Raw genomic sequence first — 21,262 nt, 5'->3', positions numbered from 1 at the left:
TTGCCCAGACCGCTGCTAAAGCAGTATCGCTCGAATGGTGGTAGCTGTTACATTTCTCAGCGCTGTGGAAGATGGACCAATCAAAGTTGTTTGTGATTAGTGGATGGCATTTTTTTTTATACTTTAAAGAGATTGCTGTAGCAACACATTTAATTTTAATGTCATGTACATATCATTAGAATTAATTTTTATATGATTATTCGTTTCGGTGTATAAAATCAGCAGTAAAAGAAGATGTCATAAGATTTGACTCCGACTCAAAAATGATTCGCTTTTCTGAGCCACAATGCGCCCCCTGGAGGATGGCATGTATGTCTTATAGGAAAAAGCCAAGACTATCCCGTCCCTTGATTAGGATGTATGTAACGACCAATGCTTTGCCTCTAGGACCCGGAGTCACCAGTGCTCCCGGTGACAGAGAGCACGTTCAGAGTGAAAGTCGTGTAGCCTACATGCATACGTTAAACACAACACTTGTGGAAAGGCGAGTTGTGTATAACTGGCACTGACTGGAGTATGAAACGCCTGGAATGACAGTGGCGGAGTGAGTGGGATGGCAGTGAACACGCCCGACTGTTGCGTACCGTTTCGTAAAGAATATGATTTTACGCACTAAGTTAAAGAGTTTTCCTGCAATTATGTGTTGGACAGAGTATGAAAGATAAACCCTGAGATTTTTTCTACGTTTCCAAGGATTTTGTTTATTTTTCTTTTCTTTTTTTTATTATTTTTAGACTTCTGGGATTTTATGCTTTGAATTGTCCTTTAAGTGATCCGGATTAATTTCATCAGACAGCAGGACGAGAAAATCGCTACAGGTTGATTTTTAAAAATCACATGTTGCTTTCTTAAACTTCCCACGGATACATACAGTAATAGCAAGGCATATTGGATGTGCGCTAAGTGCGCACAAGGACATGTGAAATGGTATGATTTCAAAAACATGTATTCCACTTGCCATCTCAAGCAAGCTGTATGATTGGTTAAACCTTTAAAAAGTGCAGCGTTAAAAGTGATTTTGCTCCTCAGCGGATAATGGTGCCATGGTGGCAGAAGTTGAGGGATTTTGGCGTGCAGTTGGTGCGCTCAGAATGGCCCGGGAGGATTCGGTGAAGTGTCTGCGCTGTCTGCTCTACGCGCTCAACTTTCTCTTTTGGGTAAGACGAGTCCAAGTCGGAGCAGGTGGCCGTTTGAGTGATCGCGTTACATGGCACGGCGACGCGCTGCTGCTGCTGCTGCTGCTGTGCGCTCTGCGCTCTCCAAGATGCGCAACTGCCACCCGCTCTCCAACAAACGCGCAATCTATTTTCCCTCCCTCACCATCCTGTTATCTACATGCGTAGTGCAGCCTGAATCTCAGCTATGCTCATATGGCACACAGCTCACATTCTGCTGCGAACTATTTTAGGGAATTAAATGTGATAAGCACTAGGGTGTGTTTATAGACCAAGAATGCTTGCGGAGGCTACTATAATATTGCTACATAGTCAAACATGGTCCAGTACCTAAATAGGTTACCAAGCCAACAATATACACAAACACAGATTCATGTAACGCTTAGCTTAAGAAGACAGCTCATTTGTGTTTGTGTGTTTAATAAACAAAAGTCCCAAAATAATTTAGACATAATGTAGACTCAGAATGTTTGAATTTCATTGCAGTAGAAGACAAAATATTAAATAAAGGGGATTCTGCAAACAAATGATGGTCACAAGGTAATTTTTGAGTGGATGTGTGAAGTCAGTTCCCTTTAACTTCACACAGGTGTCCTAGCATAGACATGCTCCACTAAGAAAGAGCCAGAAAGTGTCCAAATCCTTTGTGTGTGTGTGTGTGTGTCTTATTTATGAACAGCATATCTATCGTTTTGTCATTCATAGGAATAGTTCCCCCAAAATGAAATTTTCCTCATAATTTACTCACCCTCGTGACATCCCAGATGTGTGACTTCTTTTTTTTCTGCAGAACTCAAACACATTTTTTTTAGAAGAATATCTCAGATCTTTTAGTCCATACAATGCAAATGAATGCTGACCAAAACTTGGAAGCTCCAAAAGCACATAAAAGCAGCATAAAAGTAATCCATAAGACTCCAGTGATTAAATCCTTGTCTTCTGAAACAATCCACTCAATTATGGATAAGAACCGACCAAAAAGTAAAAAATGTTTCAATATAAATCTCAACATTAGTAGTCTTCTTTGCGAACATGACTTCAAGGTTCATTACACTCGCTAGTGCCATCTAGCCTTCTGTGCATACGTCAAGAACTAGAAAGTGTAATCAAGCTTGAAATCGTGATTGTGCCTCAAGACTGCAATGGCAAAATGCACCGTGCAAAAGGAGTTGCATTTTGGCCTGTTCTCACCCAAAACTGATTAGATTGTTTTAGAAGTCATGGCTTGAAACACTGGAGTCATATAGATTACTTTTATGCTACCTTTATGAGCTTTTTAGAGCTTCAAAGTTTTGGATACCATTCACTTGCATTGACATACAGACCTGATATGTTCTTCTAAAAATACTTTGTGTTCTGTTGAAGAAAGAAAGTCGTACACGTCTGGGATGGCAGAAGGGTGAGTAAATGATGAGAGAAGTTTCATTTTTGGGTGAACTATTCCTTTAAAACCTGGCGAACCTCCTTTTTTTCCATTTTGCATGAAAAGTGTGCTTATGCTATCATTATTTAAAATAAATGCTACTTAGTTTGAAATTGTTATGTAATGCAATGACAGTAATACATTTATAAATGTTCGCTAAGTGTTCATATATTTTTGGGGTGACTGTACCATGTTTTTCTTCTCTTTCTTTACACCCCTCAAGCTTATGGCCCTTTGTGTGTTGGGAGTGGCCACCTCCCTCAGGGATCACTTGAACAATGTGCTCACCTTAACTGCCGACACCAGGTGAGTGGCACTGGATGGACAGGTGCAAGCCTTTCATTTGGGGCAGTGGTCCATGTAAATGTCTAATTTACTGTTGTCCCACTTTTCAGCTGGCCTGGATCAAATTGCCTAAAGCTTATGAACTAATTACAAGCATGAATGAGGTGTGCAGTTCTGGGGAAAAATCAGATAAATGCGTTAAGTTGCCAGTGGAGGCAAGTCCTGGGTTAGAAACCATTAATTTGTGCATGTGTTATAATTGTGTACAGTTTTTTCTTTTAATAGCAAAACCCCCAAAAGTCCCAATAACAGCCTGGAGGAAAGTGAAATCTAATTAGTGTTGACAAAAAAACAATTAATCACAAAGGCGTTTATTACAATACAGAGTTACTGAACTCAATAGATTGTAAATTGTGTTAAGACTTCATTGTACACATCAGAATAGGTTTTACAGAGTTGCATTATGGGGGTTTGCTGAGTCAGTTTGAGTTGAGTTTGGTGACTGTAGAAATCTCATCTCGGCATTATGAAGCATAATAGGATATCAACTAAAGTTGAACATTTTTAATATATTCTGATATGTGTGAGGGGTCTCTTCCAGTGTGAATCCATTCCATGGTGCCAAAGAGGAGGCAAAGAAAAATGTTTATGTGTTGTGAAGGAGTGAAGAAGATGGTGTTTGTTTGGGTTATTGGTGGTTCTCACACATTCTTTAGTGAATATCTGATCCTTATTTAGTTATTATTTGCAAGGCAGCAATTTATTGATATTTCTCAAACATTCTGGTTTTTCAAAACCCCCAACTCAAAGTCTTAAACTTCAGATTGAACCACTTAGCAGACAGACTCCATTCAAACTTTCATTGTATATAATTTCAGCCACAGGTGTGCTATCTTTTAAAAAAGGTAGACTTATTTAAGACATTTAAAGTGATAGTTCACCCAAATATGAAAATTCTGCCAGCATTCCTTCACCTCATGTTGTTCCAAATCTGTATGAGTTTATATCTTCTGTGTAATACAAAAGGAGATGTTGGGCAGAATGTTAGGGACTGATTGCTTCAGTCACTATTCACTTTCATTGTATAAAAAAGATGCAATGAAAGTGAATGGTGACTGAGGCTAACATTCTTTAAAGATTAAAGTTTAATCCTCTTCAGCTGAGTTGACGTTTATGCAGCACCAAAGCCTACAACCTACCCACATGAAAAAACCCATCTTAAGCCAGCCTATGCCTGTTGTCTTAGCTGGTCTCCCAGCATGGTCAAACTGATCTATTTGCTGGTTTTAGAGAGGTTTTAGGCACTTTTTAGCAGACCAGCTGAAGGCCAGCTAGACCAGCTTAAACCAGGTAAGACCAGCAAACCATCTTAGGCTAGGGTGACCTTACATACGCGTTTTACACAATTCTTCTGCTGCATTGCAAGTACTGGCATTTCCATTAGGAAATCAAAGATGTTACTTTCCCATGTCTTCCCTAAATAAAAATAAGGGTCCATCTAAAAAAAACAAGAGAAACAGAGTAAAGGAGAGCCAAACAGAAGTAAAGACAGCAAGAGAGAAAGAGTTTGCATTCCTACAAAGTATAATCAAAGTTTATTTGTAACTTGTGTATTGCTCAAATATGCAGCCCTAAGAGATGAGACTTTCTCAGAGAGATGAGGGAAAGCAAGCAGGATGGACAGATAAATAAAAAGACTGCCAAGAAATGACTCTTCCTCCCTCTCTCTCTCTCTCAGACTGGAGGAGGCAGCCCTTCTCACATACTCCCCTGTTGTCCATCCAGTCATCATCACCGTGTGCTGTTTTCTAATCATCGTGGCCATGGTGGGCTACTGCGGCACGCTCAAGTGCAATCTGCTCCTACTGTCTTGGGTACGTAAAGAACTGGGAGGGGAAAAAGAAAGAAAAAAAGCAGAAACATTTTGTGTTCTGGAATTTGTGTGGTTTAGTTTGCACTGAATATTTTGAGTGTGGTTGGAGTTGGCGTTGTTGACCACCCTGATCCACAGACTCAAACATGATTTGCTATCTTTATCCATTTGCCCTGGGAGTAGAGAGAGATTTCAGACATGAAATCAAAACTGGAATTATTTATTTGTCTTAATAAATGTCTTTGGGCTTATTGCACATGATCATTAGTGCACATTATTACAAAGAATGAAAATGTTTGTCTTCATAATCATTGGTTCAAATTTAATATCTTGCTCTGCATCAAAAATTACCACCAAGCCCTCTTATTTTGTAACCTTTTCCCCCAAACACTGGTCTCAAACACCACTTTTCATGATCCCATAGATTCCAGATGCATAAAATCCCACATTTTTGTCAAATATCCTGTTTCACCATTATATACACTGTCACATTACAGTAAAGTAAAAGTAAGTAAAATGGGTTGCAAATGTTATTTCATATTGACTTAAAAGACAACATGAAATCAAAATTAGCCCTGTTTAGCCCTTAATAAATGTCCCTGATTTCAATCAAAATATAATACATTTTACACCTCAGAAATTAATTTTCTGTTGTAACCAAGAGTATACAGACAGGGAAAATAATATGAACCAAGATCATAGTCTAACACCCACAATCCAGCTAAATTCCAATGGATAAAATTAATTGCCCTGAATTCATTCTTGTTGAATATACTTTCACTCCAAAATGTCACATTAAGAAAGTGTTTTGCTTTGCAAATTCTATTTTTATTGGTATATTTTTCACTCTCTCGTGTGCCATTACAGACATGTGTGTTAAATGCTTGTCACATATAAAGCGCAACAGTGCACGTCCAGTTTTTAAGCCATTCTGGTTCTGGAAGTATTTTTATATATATATTTTTTCCATAGAAATTTCATAAAGTCCTTCATAAAAGATTTCAAAGCCATCAGCCAAACCAAGCAGCTTCAATGTGAATCACACCATTACAAACTTTGGATCTGAAGCAAAATTTGTTTTTAAATTGAACAATAAGACGGAGGCGCAAGAATTTGTACTTAACGTCTTTCATAAGGGATTGAACTACAATCATGTGATGTATTGCGAATGATGTAATTTTATTAAAAATGGCAGAAAAATATAAAGCTATCAATTTAAGGTTGTTGATTATAAGTACAGAATTGATACATTTAAGTTTGTTGCAAAATATACAGATATATAAAGACACACATATACATATATACACACACACACACATATATACATATATGTATATATATATACAGTGAGGAAAATAAGTATTTGAACACCCTGCTATTTTGCAAGTTCTCCCACTTGGAAATCATGGAGGGGTCTGAAATTGTCATCGTAGGTGCATGTCCACTGTGAGAGACATAATCTAAAAAAAAAATCCAGAAATCACAATGTATGATTTTTTAACTATTTATTTGTATGATACAGCTGCAAATAAGTATTTGAACACCTGTCTATCAGCTAGAATTCTGACCCTCAAAGACCTGTTAGTCTGCCTTTAAAATGTCCACCTCCACTCCATTTATTATCCTAAATTAGATGCACCTGTTTGAGGTCGTTAGCTGCATAAAGACACCTGTCCACCCCATACAATCAGTAAGAATCCAACTACTAACATGGCCAAAACCAAAGAGCTGTCCATAGACACTAGAGACAAAATTGTACACCTCCACAAGGCTGGAAAGGGCTACGGGGAAATTGCCAAGCAGCTTGGTGAAAAAAGGTCCACTGTTGGAGCAATCATTAGAAAATGGAAGAAGCTAAACATGACTGTCAATCTCCCTCGGACTGGGGCTCCATGCAAGATCTCACCTCGTGGGGTCTCAATGATCCTAAGAAAGGTGAAAAATCAGCCCAGAACTACACGGGAGGAGCTGGTCAATGACCTGAAAAGAGCTGGGACCACCGTTTCCAAGGTTACTGTTGGTAATACACTAAGACGTCACGGTTTGAAAGCATGCATGGCACGGAAGGTTCCCCTGCTTAAACCAGCACATGTCAAGGCCCGTCTTAAGTTTGCCAATGACCATTTGGATGATCCAGAGGAGTCATGGGAGAAAGTCATGTGGTCAGATGAGACCAAAATATAACTTTTTGGTCATAATTCCACTAACCGTGTTTGGAGGAAGAAGAATGATGAGTACCATCCCAAGAACACCATCCCTACTGTGAAGCATGGGGGTGGTAGCATCATGCTTTGGGGGTGTTTTTCTGCACATGAGACAGGGCGACTGCACTGTATTAAGGAGAGGATGACCGTGGCCATGTATTACGAGATTTTGGGGAACAACCTCCTTCCATCAGTTAGAGCATTGAAGATGGGTCGAGGCTGGGTCTTCCAACATGACAATGACCCGAAGCACACAGCCAGGATAACCAAGGAGTGGCTCTGTAAGAAGCATATCAAGGTTCTGGCGTGGCCTAGCCAGTCTCCAGACCTAGAGAATCTTTGGAGGGAGCTCAAACTCCGTGTTTCTCAGCGACAGCCCAGAAACCTGACTGATCTAGAGAAGATCTGTGTGGAGGAGTGGGCCAAAATCCCTCCTGCAGTGTGTGCAAACGTTTGACCTCTGTAATTGCAAACAAAGGCTACTGTACCAAATATTAACATTGATTTTCTCAGGTGTTCAAATACTTATTTGCAGCTGTATCATACAAATAAAATAGTTAAAAAATCATACATTGTGATTTCTGGATTTTTTTTTTAATATTATGTCTCTCACAGTGGACATGCACCTACGATGACAATTTCAGACCACTCCATGATTTCTAAGTGGGAGAACCTGCAAAATAGCAGGGTGTTCAAATACTTATTTTCCTCACTGTATATAGCTTGAGAGTGTAGTTAAACAGTCTCGATTGTGTCATTCACCATGCGTCATGACAGTGCAGAACTGTTTTAGCATGCTTTATTTGATTGGTGAATCTTTCTCCATTGGATCATGGGTAGAGTAGTTATAAAATGTAGGCTAGTTCTAGATAAGAAATCATAAGAAAAAAAGTTGAAATAATGCTAACTGATGGCTTCAACAGAAGCATGCACCACTGATTAACAACCACAGAGCTCACGGTAGGTCCATCTTTAAAGGTTTATACGTTTTCGCTAAAAATCAAATCACCAATGGAGAAAATGAATGCGATTTTTACTCCCGGAACCCGACTTTTGCACTGTTTTATGACCATTCTCATCTCATAGCTGCACTGTAAATCTAAATACAACAAGGTAATATTTTTTTCATTTGAGCCTAACATGGTACACACCCTGTGTCTACTTACACTTGTCAACAAAGAATAGAGTGTTCCAGATGATAATGGCACAATCAGACACATGTAGCCACTCGCTCCTGTGGGTTATGGAGGCCATGAAGCTTTTAAGTCTTGGAGAAAAAGAGATAAACAGTAGTAATATATGAGCACTGCACATCACTCAACCTGATGGTGTGACGACGAGACAGGCAAGGAATGAGGATCTACACGCAGCTTTATTAAACTGAAAAATAAACAAGCCAACTCAGAATAAAAGGAAACACAAAACACAGGGACCCTAGCATAGACAAAACATGCAAAAACTGACAAAGGAAACAATCAGGGAGAATCAATCAAGGAATAAAACTACAAGGACTACAAAACTAACACAGGAAACAGGAAACTAAACAAGAATTGTGAAGAAGGGCCAAATAAAGGGCACACAGCTATATCCATTGTATATCCATTGTCAGAACTTTTTGTGTGTGTTTGGGTTTTGAGGGATGTATTAGTGACATCATGACCTCTGAAACTGACCATAGATAAACAAGTTTGAGGGTAAGGAGAGTTTGAATTCAAGACAGAGCTCATTTTTAGCTGCAATTTAAAAGGGCTACATTCTTAACTTTTGTAGCATTTTATCTTTTCCCCTGAAGTCAACTTATAAAGTTAGTCAAGGTTTCTAGCACCAATTACAGTTGTTAATTCGTTTTACATGACTATTGTCCACCCTCTCTTCGACCTTTTGAATGTAACAGGCTGCTTTTGCTACTGTAGCTTTAAGACTTCGATATATATTCACATCTTTTTTGAATGGCTAACCTCCTTGCACTGGCATAGTTCATCAGGGTGGGCCATGTTGATGAAAACGCTTGATGAATAATTAGTTCATATGTATAAGGGTGGTCAGGTCTCATTTTGACATCATAATAATGACAATTATTGAATTACTCTTTTTGCAGTATTTCAAAAGAGCTAAGAAAATCAATGCTGTTTTCCATAATACAGGGTTTCCATTGTCATGAAGAACCTAGAAATATCAGGGAATTAAGTTAAAATGTAGATTTCCAGGCTGAGAATATTCATGGAACATAAACAAATCTTAAAAGTCATGGGTAGTTCTATAGTGAATATAACTTTACTAGTTATGCTCTTCACTGAAATATTGCATCGGATAGATATTGCTTTTGTGTTGAATGAAACCTGGTCGCAGACCATTAGTGATGACTGATGAACAATTTGGTATGCAAATTGATCAGCTCTCTTCGATGAAATGAACCATTTCACAAATTGGTCTAAATAATTTACTATTGAATCAATCTGAACTGGAATTATATAAAAAAAATCCATATCCAGAATTCACAGACAATTGCTAAAGGTCATGTAAAATCTATAGAAATTAATTGGTCAAAAATATGTCCCCTTTAACACATTAGGGCTTAATTTTTAAGAAGCCAGCAAATCTTCCTCATGTTTTACAATGAAGAACTGAGGAAAACCCAGCATGGAAGGGGAAAAGAGAGAAGGTTCTTTTTGGGCTCTCAATACCAGGTGTGCTGCGAGAGGGTGGGGTTCCCCATCTGCTGACCCAGGCTGAGAGCACGTTTTCTGGGGCTCCTTTGCCCATCTCTCCCCCTCCTCTTCTTCTTCTCTCTGGGTCCCCATTCATCTCCTCAGGAGCCTTTCTCCTCTCCTCCCTGCCCCACCGGGGTTGTGTTACTCACAAACAATATTATCTGGCTGAGATACAATAGGTAAACCAATCCACGAAGGGAGCGGGAAGACATGAAGAGAGGAGAGGCACTTGGGTTACGTAGTCACTCTATTCACAAGCAGCACTCTCAATGAGAGCTGCGACCTGGGCGGATACTCACATTTACACACACACATTTGCTCAAACACACTCACACACACTTTGTCCAATCAGGGCAAAGAAAAGGAGGAGATGACAGGGAGATCTCGAGAGTGATGAATAAAAGAGGATAAAAGAGTTATATTATAGAACACAAATTGATTTAAAATAGCTCACAGAAATCTTACCTAACCAAAGTGTAAAGTGTAACTCAATTTGTACATTCTCTGAAAAATATGTGAGTGATGCTTGCCAAACCAAAACTAATATATATATATATATATATATATATATATATATATATATATATATATATATATATATATATATATATATATATATATATATATATATATATATATATATATATATATTAGTGTATTATATATAGTTTATGGATCATAATTTTATAATATTGCGATTCAAAAATGTGACATTGACATTTTACCTACTTACTTCCCATTCTTATTCAATGGACTGGTGCTCTGTGCAGAAATACACTTCATTGCAGAGCCAAAGAAATAGTGTAAAGAAAAGACAAGTTAAAGGGACAGTTCACTCAAAAATGAAAATTCTCTCATCATTTACTCACCCTCATGCCATCCCAGATATACATGACTTTCTGTCTTCAGCAAAACACAAACTAAGATTTTTTGAAAAATATCTAATGTCTGTAGGTCCATACAATGCAAGTGAATGGTGATCCGACCTTTGTAGCTCTAAAATCACATAGAGAAAACATAAAAGTAATCTATAAGACACCAGTGCTTAAATCCATATCTTCAGAAGTGATATAGTAGGTGTGGGTGAGAAACAGATCAGAATGTAAGACCTTCTTTTACTCTAAATCTCCACTTTAACTTTCATATGTAAAAGTGAAACTGAAAGTGGAGATTTAGAGTAAAAGAAGGTCTTACGTTTTGATCTGTTTCTCACCCACACCTTTTATATCACTTCTGAAGATATGGATTTAAACACTAGAGTCATATGGAATACTTTTGTGTTTCCTTTATGTGCTTTTTGGAGCTACTAATGTCTGATCACCATTCACTTGCATTATATGGACCTACAGAGCTGAGATATTCTTGTAAAATCTTTGTTTGTGTTCTGCTGAAGAAAGAAAGTCATACACATCTGGAATGGCATGAGGGTGAGTAAATGATGAGAGACTTTTCATTTTCGGGTGAACTATCCCTTTAATGTTATCTCTTTTTTTCACCAAAATATGAATGTGAAAAACATAACTAAAAATAGTATCTTGGCCTGAGAGAATATATCAAGAGATTAAGGTAAAATATAAAAAAAAATTGATTTATTTCCCCACACCTCTATGGGTTACCCTAATGAAATATAATACTTAGGGTAAGGGATTATGAAAAATCAATAGCAATATACTTCGCAAGCATCACTTATAACCATAATGACATTAGTAGTAGCCATCTGTCCGAGGAAATCTGATAAGGTTCAGTAATCGACTGTAAACATTTGTCTGTATCTCTCGTTCTGTTTACGTTGAGCATGATTAAGCAAAAGTTGTAAATTGTTCTATTGAAAAGGAAATCCGTCTATTTCACCCTGTACTGTTTTCTGTAACAGTCTTTGCCGAAACATTTTTAAGTGAGAGAGGAAGAGTAAAACTCTCAACAAATGAATAAACTGAGAGGTCGCTGAGAGAATGTAATCTATCTGACTCAGAAAATGTGTGTTTGCAGATGAGGCAGCTTGGGATGTGGAATGTAAGGGACATAGCATAAGTGAAGTGAAGTGTGATCCAGTCTTTTTTGCTTTAATGACAGTATGTGCGTGAGCTGGCATGAACTGATTCATGTTATCAGCATGTATTTGAAAGACATTAGCACACAAAGGGGTTAAGATAAAAGGTTGTAATTTTTTTGTGGTGGGCGTCTGACAGTTTCTAAATGTGCTGAAATGCTAACACAGTCGTAGCTTAAGCAATCTGTCAGCCACAAATATTTAGAGTCTTCTAAATAAACAATCTGTCAGATGGGCCAGCTGCTAACACTGTCATTCATCTTGATAATCTCTCTCAAAGTGTGTGTTCAACAGAGAGGAACTGTGTCCGTTACTGAAATCCAGAGAAGGACAGAGTGTGTTTGTTTTCGGGAAGAGAGGAGATAAAGGTGTGTGTTGGTTCAAATGGCTCTAAAACAAAATTTGTGCATGTATGAGTGAGAAAAAAAGAATTTCTCTTTCTTTCGTTCTGTTTTTGAGAGCATTTTTTTCTTCAAGATTCTAAAATATTCCAAAGTTTATCTTGTGTTCCATCATGTCCACGGTGATGTTTGGGATAGAAAACAAGCACACTGCAAATATACTGCAGACATTTTTTTGGTAAAGCATGTAAAACGGTACCCATTATGCAACTATAAACATTTTATTTCCCCCTGAGACTCAAGTGTGACTGCTGTGTGTATTTTTCATTTCCCTTTTTGATTTGTAACTAGTAGCAACAAAAAATGTTTTTAGAGCAAATAGTTTTCCTAAAAATGGATGTTCTCATATGGGTAAAGTGGGAATAAGTAGTGACATTTTAAATAATACCAAGCTATAGCAATTCAGATATTGTTTATGTTTCCAGGAGTGTTGGTTATTCGTGTTTTTGTGACGTAACAGACATTACAGCTGACTTTCTGTAAAGCTGATTTTGAACAATGTGTATTGGGAAAAGCACAAATAAAAAGATTTGTCTTGCTTTGACATTTATGTTACAGTTGTTTTTACACTTTAGCAACAAAACAAGCAAAATCCAGTGCTTAAGCATTTTACCAATGAAAAATAAGTAATAGCCAACATCGTCTAATCACTGCCAACTATGTTAAACTAAAATACAATTTAAAATAAACACCATGAATTCTGAATTTAAGTACTTATTACCATTTTCCCATGTCTGCCAACCATTGGTTGAATGGTGCAGACATCATCTGCAGTCTGAAACTAAACTTTTGGTCAGACTTTAGGAGTGAATTCACTTAGATGCATAGGAAAGCTATCGGATGCTCCCTTGCTCCCTTTTTAGTGCATGACTTAACCTCCAGTGTTCTGTCTGTCTGCACTGGTCTCAGAGTAGTTTGAAATGCACCTTATTTTTATTCTAACTCCATATAAGGCCTCTGACAGCAAAATAAATAAATAATACAATTCTCAATATGATAATGCACAGTGAATATAGGATTTCTAAGAAAAGAAAAGGCCTGTTGTCCACGTCAGTGGCCATTGTGTTTAACATTGTGCCTTTTCTTAATAAATCACTCAAATTTCACAATGGCATATTGGATGAAACTAAATACTGTAGTCTTTTGACTCAAACAGGTTTCAATGTAAAAACCTAATGAGGTTTCTTCCCAGATGTAGTTTTGCTGCCATTTCTCCCAAAGACTAACTCTGCTGTGATCGGCACCATGTTGTTTTGTCACATGACTCGGTGTGTCAAAAGTTTAACCCTTTACTGACAGCCCAGGGTGTTCAGAACAGAAATCAGTAGGTTTAAATAAAATTAAGCATAGTGAAGACAAAACACAATGTCCATGCAGGAGGAAGCGGGGTCGCACGAGGATATAGTAGTATGCTACATTGTTGTCACATTAACTTATTACACCACTTGTTGTTCATTGAGTGGTGTCCAATTGGAAATTACCTTTAAAATAAAAACCTTCATACATACTAAATACTGCAGAAATAGTATGTATGTAGCGTAGTATCCACCATAATACTATGCTTTTCCAAAGATCCTATGTCAGGATTACTCAAAACTCTCAAGAAATGGCCTGAGAGACAAACCAGACCTCAGCATACGTACACAAACACACATACACACACACCCTACTCATGCTTATTCATCAACACCTTCTGTCTGCTCCATTGTTTCAAAAGCTGCTTGAGATATTTTTAACCAGACAACTTTTTTGTATGTGTGTCTGCAGTATTTTGGCAGTCTGATGGTGATATTCTGTGTGGAGTTGGCCAGCGGAGTGTGGACCTATGACGAGGTGCGTAGTGCTATGAATAAACAGGAATGCCAGCCGACTAACTCCTCTCTCTACCAGCCATCTCATCTTTTTCTCTCGCTCTCTCTCCTCCTCATCTCTCGCTTCAACATCGTGGCCCTTCCCAGACGTGGCAGAATGAGGATCGGATTTCGAAGCTGCCTGCTTACGGTCTAATCTTAACTACATTAGTATGAGTTCAAAAGCCTGGCTCAAACACATTCCCTTTTGTGGAGTTAATAAGGGGTGCATTTACGTGCAAGAGCATTTGTGTGTGTGTGTGTGTTGAGGGTGGAGTTTATGTAAATGCTCTTGTTGGCTCTTGCAGCAAGATTACCATCAAGCTGTCCCTGATCCTAGCACACTAATAGATTTGATTGGCGAGGGTCAAAGGGACTGCAGGTAGCATCTGTTTCTGTTAAACTGGGAAGAGAATAGATAAGCTCCAGGGGAAGAAATCACACACCTGCTTTTAATCTAGCCTCTCTCATTCAGACATACTCTTCAAAATAGGGTCTTATCAGTAACCCAAAAGCCTTTGAAAGGGTTTGCTGGTCTGTTGTGTACTTCTGACCTTATCTGACCCCTGTGTTTTCGGTGAGTGGGGAAATCAGCCCGTTTACACCAAAGCACCTGTCCTGCTGTTTATTTGTAACTAACTGTATCATCTACTCATACTTTCCTCAGCTTAAAGGAATGCTCTGGTCTTGATACAAATTAAGCTCGATCGATATAATGTGGCTTAATGTTGATTACCAAAAAAAAAAAAGATTTTTCTCCCTCTTTTATTTAACAAAAAGCAAAAATCATGGTTACAGTAAGGCACTTACGGAAAGTGAATGGGGCCAGTCCATAAACATTAAAATACTCACTGTTTCAGCCACAAGTATAGTCACAAGACATAACCAGTATACGTGTTATTGTGGTTTTTGTTAAGGCTAGGATTACACTGTGCAAAGTTATATCCAATATTACAACTTTGTTGTCATGACAACATAGTGCTGGTAAACCCTGTAATCTGGTAAACACCGTAACACTGGTAAATCCCTGATTTCATCACACTATAATCATTTTAATATTTATGTATTATTTTTATATCTTGTGGCCATCATTTTGAAACAGTGTATTTTAATGTTTGTGGATTGGCCCTATTCACTTCAGTTGAAAGTGTGTTGTTGTAACCACGTGTTTTACCTTTTTCATTAAACCAGGGACGAGACAAAATTATTAATAGTGGTAATCAACATTATGCCACAAATAATGTTGATTGAGCTTAACTTGTATTGAACCGGGAACATTAAACTTGAAATGGTTTTCGCAACCCATTGTTTTCTGAGTGAATATTTAACCTGATAAAAATGTACTTCCAAAGCGTAATTCCACCAGGAATTGACTGGATCGGGAAAACTGTGTGTTCCAGTGCCTAAAAATCAGCCAAAAGCAGAGTCGTTTTTAGAGGTGGTACAATTTATTACTCTTTGATCAAAGATAACCAAGACAAACTTTTTCTATTAATAACATGCACTGATGAATCATACAAAACAAGACCAGGAACATGTCTTCAGAATGTAAATAGTGTCAGTTTTGACTTCATGTTGAATTTAAAACTGACTAGCTTATGCTGTTCTGCTACGAAAACAAGAGCGGACACACCTAGCCTCAAGGCATTGAGTACTTTGCTTATCTTGTGGTCATCACAATGGAGGTATTATGAATGGAGGTGTGAAATGTCTTGAACCGGATTGTAAGATGCCAGCTGGTATAAAAAGCATATGGGCGCACTTGTGAATAGGGCATTTCATAACATTACCCAGTAGAATGATCATAAGAGTATCTAATTTTGAAAGTGTGGGCATGTTTGGTCCTTTAAACTGCCTGATAGAATCACAGAATCACATTAAAAGTTTAGCTATGGGGAAATAAACATATATTTAAATACCTCTTTCTGTTTTCCTTCAGCCTAAGGTACAAAGGTCTGACATGATAAGTCTAAAATCACGTATGCCTCATTTTGGTCTACAACGCTACCAGTGGCTCACACATGCATGGAACTCCATACAAACTGAGGTAAGAGGACAAAAACATCCATGTGATATGACATGCTTCTAGCATCAAATCATTTTTCTGTCCTTTCAGAAAGTGAAAGTGTAAAAAAATGACAAAAGCAAATCAGAACACATTTGAGGTTTATTTGTATTGAGTATGTGCTAACTTTCATACTTTACAGTTAAAGTGTTGTGGAGTAATCTACTTCACTGATTGGCTGGAAATGACAGAGATGGAGTGGCCACCTGACTCCTGCTGCTCACATCAGTATCCAGGGTGTGCCCGCCATGCCCACTACCATGACCTCAGTGACGTCCACCAAGAGGTGAGCTGAATTTTGATTATGTGACCCCCCAAAATCCTTAAACCAAGATACTTTAATCCTACAGGCCAGTTGAAAAATGATTATTATGATCATTTTTACTCATGATTTAGGATATTTCTTGGTTAATTTGTTGGAGGTTTGGGGTGTTTAAAATTTTTTGTACATTTAGCTATTTTAATTGAATTATCCCACCAGATTAGGAAGCACTGATACGTTTTTGGTGCAATCCAACACAACAGCAGTTTGAAGACGTCTTGTCTCATTGAAAAATGGTCAAACATTGATGTGTGCAGCAGGCACAGCAGACATGTTCTGAGCAATTTCATTCTGCTTCAGAGGTTCCACAGACTCCTTTCCAAATGGTTACTGGTTAGAACAAAATAAAGGAATGGTTCATAACATTCTTTTTAAAATGACAGTGCTCTGAGCTAAGGGGTGGGTGAAATACCAATTGCAGTGTCGCCAGATCTCGCAAGAGAAACAAGCAACCTGGTCTGGACATTTATCAGCATAGAAGTCATAACAAGCATACAGTTACTTAACGAAGTATAATTTTAATTACAGATCTGCTTCTCAATCAAAACCCGGCATCATCAAATCTGTATTAATGCATCATATCTAACAATAATTCTTTGAAGACTTGGAAACAACAGAAATATACTTTTTTACCTCTAATAATGTTTTCATTGGATCTGGATTAGCTGGCATGTATATGTAGTAATTATACCTCTTCTTTCAGTTGCTCCCGTTAGGGGTCGCCACAGCGGACCATCCGTGCTCCGCATATTTGACTTGACACAGGTTTTATGCCAGATGCCCTTCCTTGCACAGTGGTTAAATTGTCTTGTTTCTTGCAGTCAACTGATATGGGCTTTTCAATGGCCGATGCCAATATCTAGAGAACATGAAACATGTGGAATTATGAAACAATGGCTGATATAATGGCAATAATTACATTATACAATTTAAACAAGACATACACAAAATTATAAAAAAGGGATGAACAACTTTAAAGCAATAGTTCCCAAAATGAAATTCTGTCATCATTTACTTATCCTCATGTTGTCCTGTATGACGCTAATTCTTCTGAGATGTTAGGCTGAATTTTAGCCTCAATCACCATTCACTTTTCCATACAATGAAAGTGAATGGTTGCATATGCTTGCAATGCATTGGCCAAGCATTCACATTTGCGTGTTTGGTCTCTCTCTCTCTCTCTCTCTCTCTCTCTCTCTCTCTCTCTCTCTCTCTCTCTCTCTCTCTCTCTCTCTCTCTCTCACACACACACACACACACACACACACACACACACACACACACACACACACACACACACACACACACACACACACACACACACACATATATTACCAGTACTAATACACACATCTGGCCCCTCCTTTAAGCTGAACCACTGTCCTCTGAGAGAGAGGTTAATTTGTTATACTTGATAGAGTAAACGTGATGAACAGTGTGAGTGTGTGTGGTATCTGGCTAACACTGCCCAGCCTTAAAGACAGTCCCATAGCAGAAGATAGAAGCAGTGCTTTGTTAAAGACAGGAACATTGATCACTAGAGGGATGGTTAAATGCGAAAGACCAAGGGTGTGGAGACTAATCCTCACCCACTGTCTTTCTCATGCTTTTTTTTTTTCCCTGCATAAATCAGGCTAAGATTGTTTGCTGGTCTTGGCTGGTCTCCCAGCATGCCTAAACTGGTCTTCAGCTTGTCAGGCTGGGAGACCAGCTGGTTGAACATCTTGGCCGGTGTAACAACACAGCTCTAAGGCTTTAACAAAAGGGAGTCCAAATGCGTATGTGTACAAGATAATCAAGAAATAAAAAGAAACAAAGCAAAACTAGGAGCTAGACCAGAGTTCTCAGATCAATTATATAATGCAGCTCCATTCCCTGAGAGAGCGATGGTTTCTGAACATCTCCAGGGGTTTTTAAGCTCTCAACCCAACAAGCATCAAGTGTTTCCGCCAGGCCATTGAGCACAAAGCACTACCTGAAATGACTAAACACATTCACAATTACAGACATATACAGGCACAGCCTAGGCTTTGATGTCACAGCCGATCAAAACCCCTCTACAACCAGCAAACCAGATCAGGCTGGAAGACCAACTAAGACAAGCAACCCCCTCCCCAGCAGGGTCTCTCTCTTTCTGAGTGGTTGGCAGATGAGTTATGTCTGGCATCTCACTCTTCAGTATAAATCCCTCATAACAGGAAATAGTTTACCTGCCTTTCCATCATTCAACATGGGAATTACCCAACACACGCGAGCGGATGAACGTGTCGCATTGCTCACATTATCACAGCAGCTGTTGCGCTGGCAGGAGTGTTGGCTGGATCTGCAAAGAGTTATGAAAACATGGAAAACAAGCTCTTAAAGCTGCTGAAAACTATATATATTTTTGGAATACTATGCATAAAAAGTCCTCGCTACATGACAGATATCAATAAAATAGGGGTCATAAGAAATTACATATATCTCTGTGACAGCCGTAGTAGGCTCTGTAAACCGCAAGAATAAAAAAGCACTACTCAGCCTGTAAATAGTTTTGCACATTCAGGTTTGTTGACATTTGGTTTGCATTTGACATTTGGAATCAAATTTGGAGTCAGTGCTGATGTAGGGCCATATAACATGATTGCGATTGTGACATTGCTTATATACAACAGTTCAGTGAACATGTAAATTTAAAAAAATTACAAAAAACCGAGTGCAGTCATAAAAAGGCATTTGTGCATGGACCTACTTTCTTATGCGACGGATCAGAATCTAGTCCGACTTGTGCTGTTTCTAACAAGTTATTGGATAAACAAGGATGGATTGATGGGCATGTGCGTGTCTATGTGTCTTTGTCTCTGTCAGCTGTCAGCGTTCTGAAGGTCAGCTTTCTCAGTGGAAAAATAATGTCCAAGCGGGGGTATTTCTCCCTATTGTGTGGTAGCCATGCAAGAGTCATTCACTATAGAAACAGCTATGTCCTCCGCCATTTTAAACAGTGTGTATCCAATGTGGAAACTCGGTAAGCGCGTCGAGTTCTTTAATCAAACAGTCTGTTGTGTCTTTCAGCTGTGATGGAACTTAATCCTGAAATTGTTCATTTCAAGCCGTTTAAAACAATGTCCTATCTTAAGTAATGTAGTGGTAATATGAGCGATCATGGAGCGCTGTTCTATGTAAACAATGACTAACGATTCACTTTATGTCACCAACTGGCTCATATTACACACAAAAATGATCTTTTGCCACCACCTGCTGGCTAACATATGTAATTTAAAAAATAAAGACAGTAACTCCTAACACATCTGCACTGCTCTTACAATTTAGTTTAAAACAGCATGAACACAAGCGGAGTGATACACACAGTGATCCGAGTGCTGATGCTGTCAGACCATCAGAGCTCATGGAACATCTCTAGTCCAATCAGATTTGAGGACTGGAACTAACTGTTGTGTATATATACACACACACTGTATATATAAGTGATGTATATGGTATAGATTTAATGAACAAATTCTGTTCTTGCTACAACACTTTTTTTGGTGTGTGTGTTCAACAGGGCTGTGGTCCCAAGATCTACAGTTTCATCCGGGGCACCAAGCAGTTGCAAGTTTTGAGGTTCTTGGGCGTGTCGATAGGAGTAGCCCAGATTTTAGCCATGATGTTGACTGTTACACTCCTGTGGGCTCTATATTATGACCATAAACCACCCGACCCAGCGTCCCCGGACACCCTAAGCCACATCCATGCTCACAGCTCTGCAGAAGACTCCCTGAAGCCCAGCCATTCACATCCACGAGTGCCTGAGGCCTAAGGGACACACTCAGTTTGAGATGGAACAGCTTTCCTAGCAGCCAATAAAACCTGATTGATGATAACCAATCGGCTGCCACTATGAAACTATAGACACTAAAAATTATGTTCTTGCTCAGACTGATTGGAGAATTGGACCATAAAAATGGACCTTATGGATTACGAGGTAGTTCTGGGTGCTGGATATCGCTGTGCAAAGGTGTGAACTAAAGATAGGCGCATTGGAAAGTACCTGTATCTGCCTGTGGAAAATGGAGCTATTTATTGTAGTCCATTCAGGTAGATGAGATTCACTATGTTCTTCTAAAATAAAGCCACTGGATCTTCCTCTATGGACTTGAATTTAGGAAAAAGGTTCTGGAATAAACTTTGAGGGGAAAAAGAACCGCTTACACAAACAACCTGCTAAGTCAATTGTTTCCACATAGGCCTACACAGAAAAGTTTAGTCACATATGCACACAAGCTTAAGTCTTAATTAATTTTTTTCAGATGCAATGAGAGACATTGCTGCTGAAGGCAGATATTGAGGATAATGGGATACATTGTGAGTTTTCACCTCTTAATTTAACAGCACGGTTATATGTGATATGGACTGGTGCAAGTGTGTTTAGAACAAAAGTAGCATTCATTTTTTATGCACTAATAGTCAACACATACAGTAGGTTACAAGTTAGGGCTGAACTCTTCAAGGCACTGTGTTTAGTATTTGAAAAACCTGTTTTGTCTTGCATTTGAATCACAGCGCATTAAATATAAAGACTTCTGATTTTCAGTCAAATGCTTTGACATCTCAACTTCCTTTCACATACAATTTCTATTTGGTGGTAGCCAAGCGTTAAAGTGCTTTTTCCCATAAAACTGCACGGTCTGGCATATTTTAGTTACAAATCTGACACATACCATATTCATTTCATGCATAGCAGTAACCATAAGTCCATAATCCTGCATTTAAAACAATTGAAGCATGTAACAGGGCCTGGTTTCCTACCAAGCCATTTCTTCCGCTGAAGCAAGCTGATTTTCTGCCGAGCAATCTGTTTATATATGTGTGAGCATTCCAGAGGTGTCACGCTTAATAGCTACTGGGTGGAAACATGGGAGGAATC

At 38.5% G+C, this 21,262-nt stretch overlaps 1 protein-coding gene across 3 annotated transcripts; it reads left to right on the top strand.

Annotated features, from left to right (window-relative positions):
• The first annotated feature begins 389 nt into the window (after nt 1-389).
• Nucleotides 390-20,934, top strand: LOC127638685 (tetraspanin-12-like). 3 transcript variants are annotated; one of them, XM_052120320.1, is made up of 8 exons: nt 390-927; nt 1,030-1,157; nt 2,822-2,904; nt 4,622-4,757; nt 13,890-13,955; nt 15,912-16,019; nt 16,180-16,323; nt 19,901-20,934. In XM_052120320.1, the coding sequence occupies exons 2-8, from the start codon at nt 1,044-1,046 to the stop codon at nt 20,153-20,155; spliced, it is 906 nt and encodes a 301-aa protein (XP_051976280.1). In that variant the 5' UTR covers nt 390-927; nt 1,030-1,043; the 3' UTR covers nt 20,156-20,934. The 3 variants fall into 3 exon arrangements, with proteins under 3 accessions (XP_051976280.1, XP_051976282.1, XP_051976281.1); XM_052120322.1 differs by lacking the exon at nt 13,890-13,955; XM_052120321.1 differs by having other exon boundaries at nt 390-1,157.
• The last annotated feature ends 328 nt before the right edge of the window (nt 20,935-21,262 follow it).

The sequence above is a fragment of the Xyrauchen texanus genome, chromosome 47, assembly GCF_025860055.1.
Source record: "Xyrauchen texanus isolate HMW12.3.18 chromosome 47, RBS_HiC_50CHRs, whole genome shotgun sequence".
Classification (NCBI taxonomy): domain Eukaryota; kingdom Metazoa; phylum Chordata; class Actinopteri; order Cypriniformes; family Catostomidae; genus Xyrauchen; species Xyrauchen texanus.
This window is presented reverse-complemented; position numbering and strand designations above follow the sequence as displayed.

Excerpts from the sequence above, each read along its gene's own strand:
- LOC127638685 (XM_052120320.1), top strand. The coding sequence starts at position 1,044 with ATGGTGGCAGAAGTTGAGGGATTTTGGCGTGCAGTTGGTGCGCTCAGA. Across the intron at positions 16,020-16,179 it reads GGAACTCCATACAAACTGAG|TTAAAGTGTTGTGGAGTAAT; the intron begins GTAAGAGGACAA and ends CATACTTTACAG. Across the intron at positions 16,324-19,900 it reads TCAGTGACGTCCACCAAGAG|GGCTGTGGTCCCAAGATCTA; the intron begins GTGAGCTGAATT and ends TGTGTTCAACAG.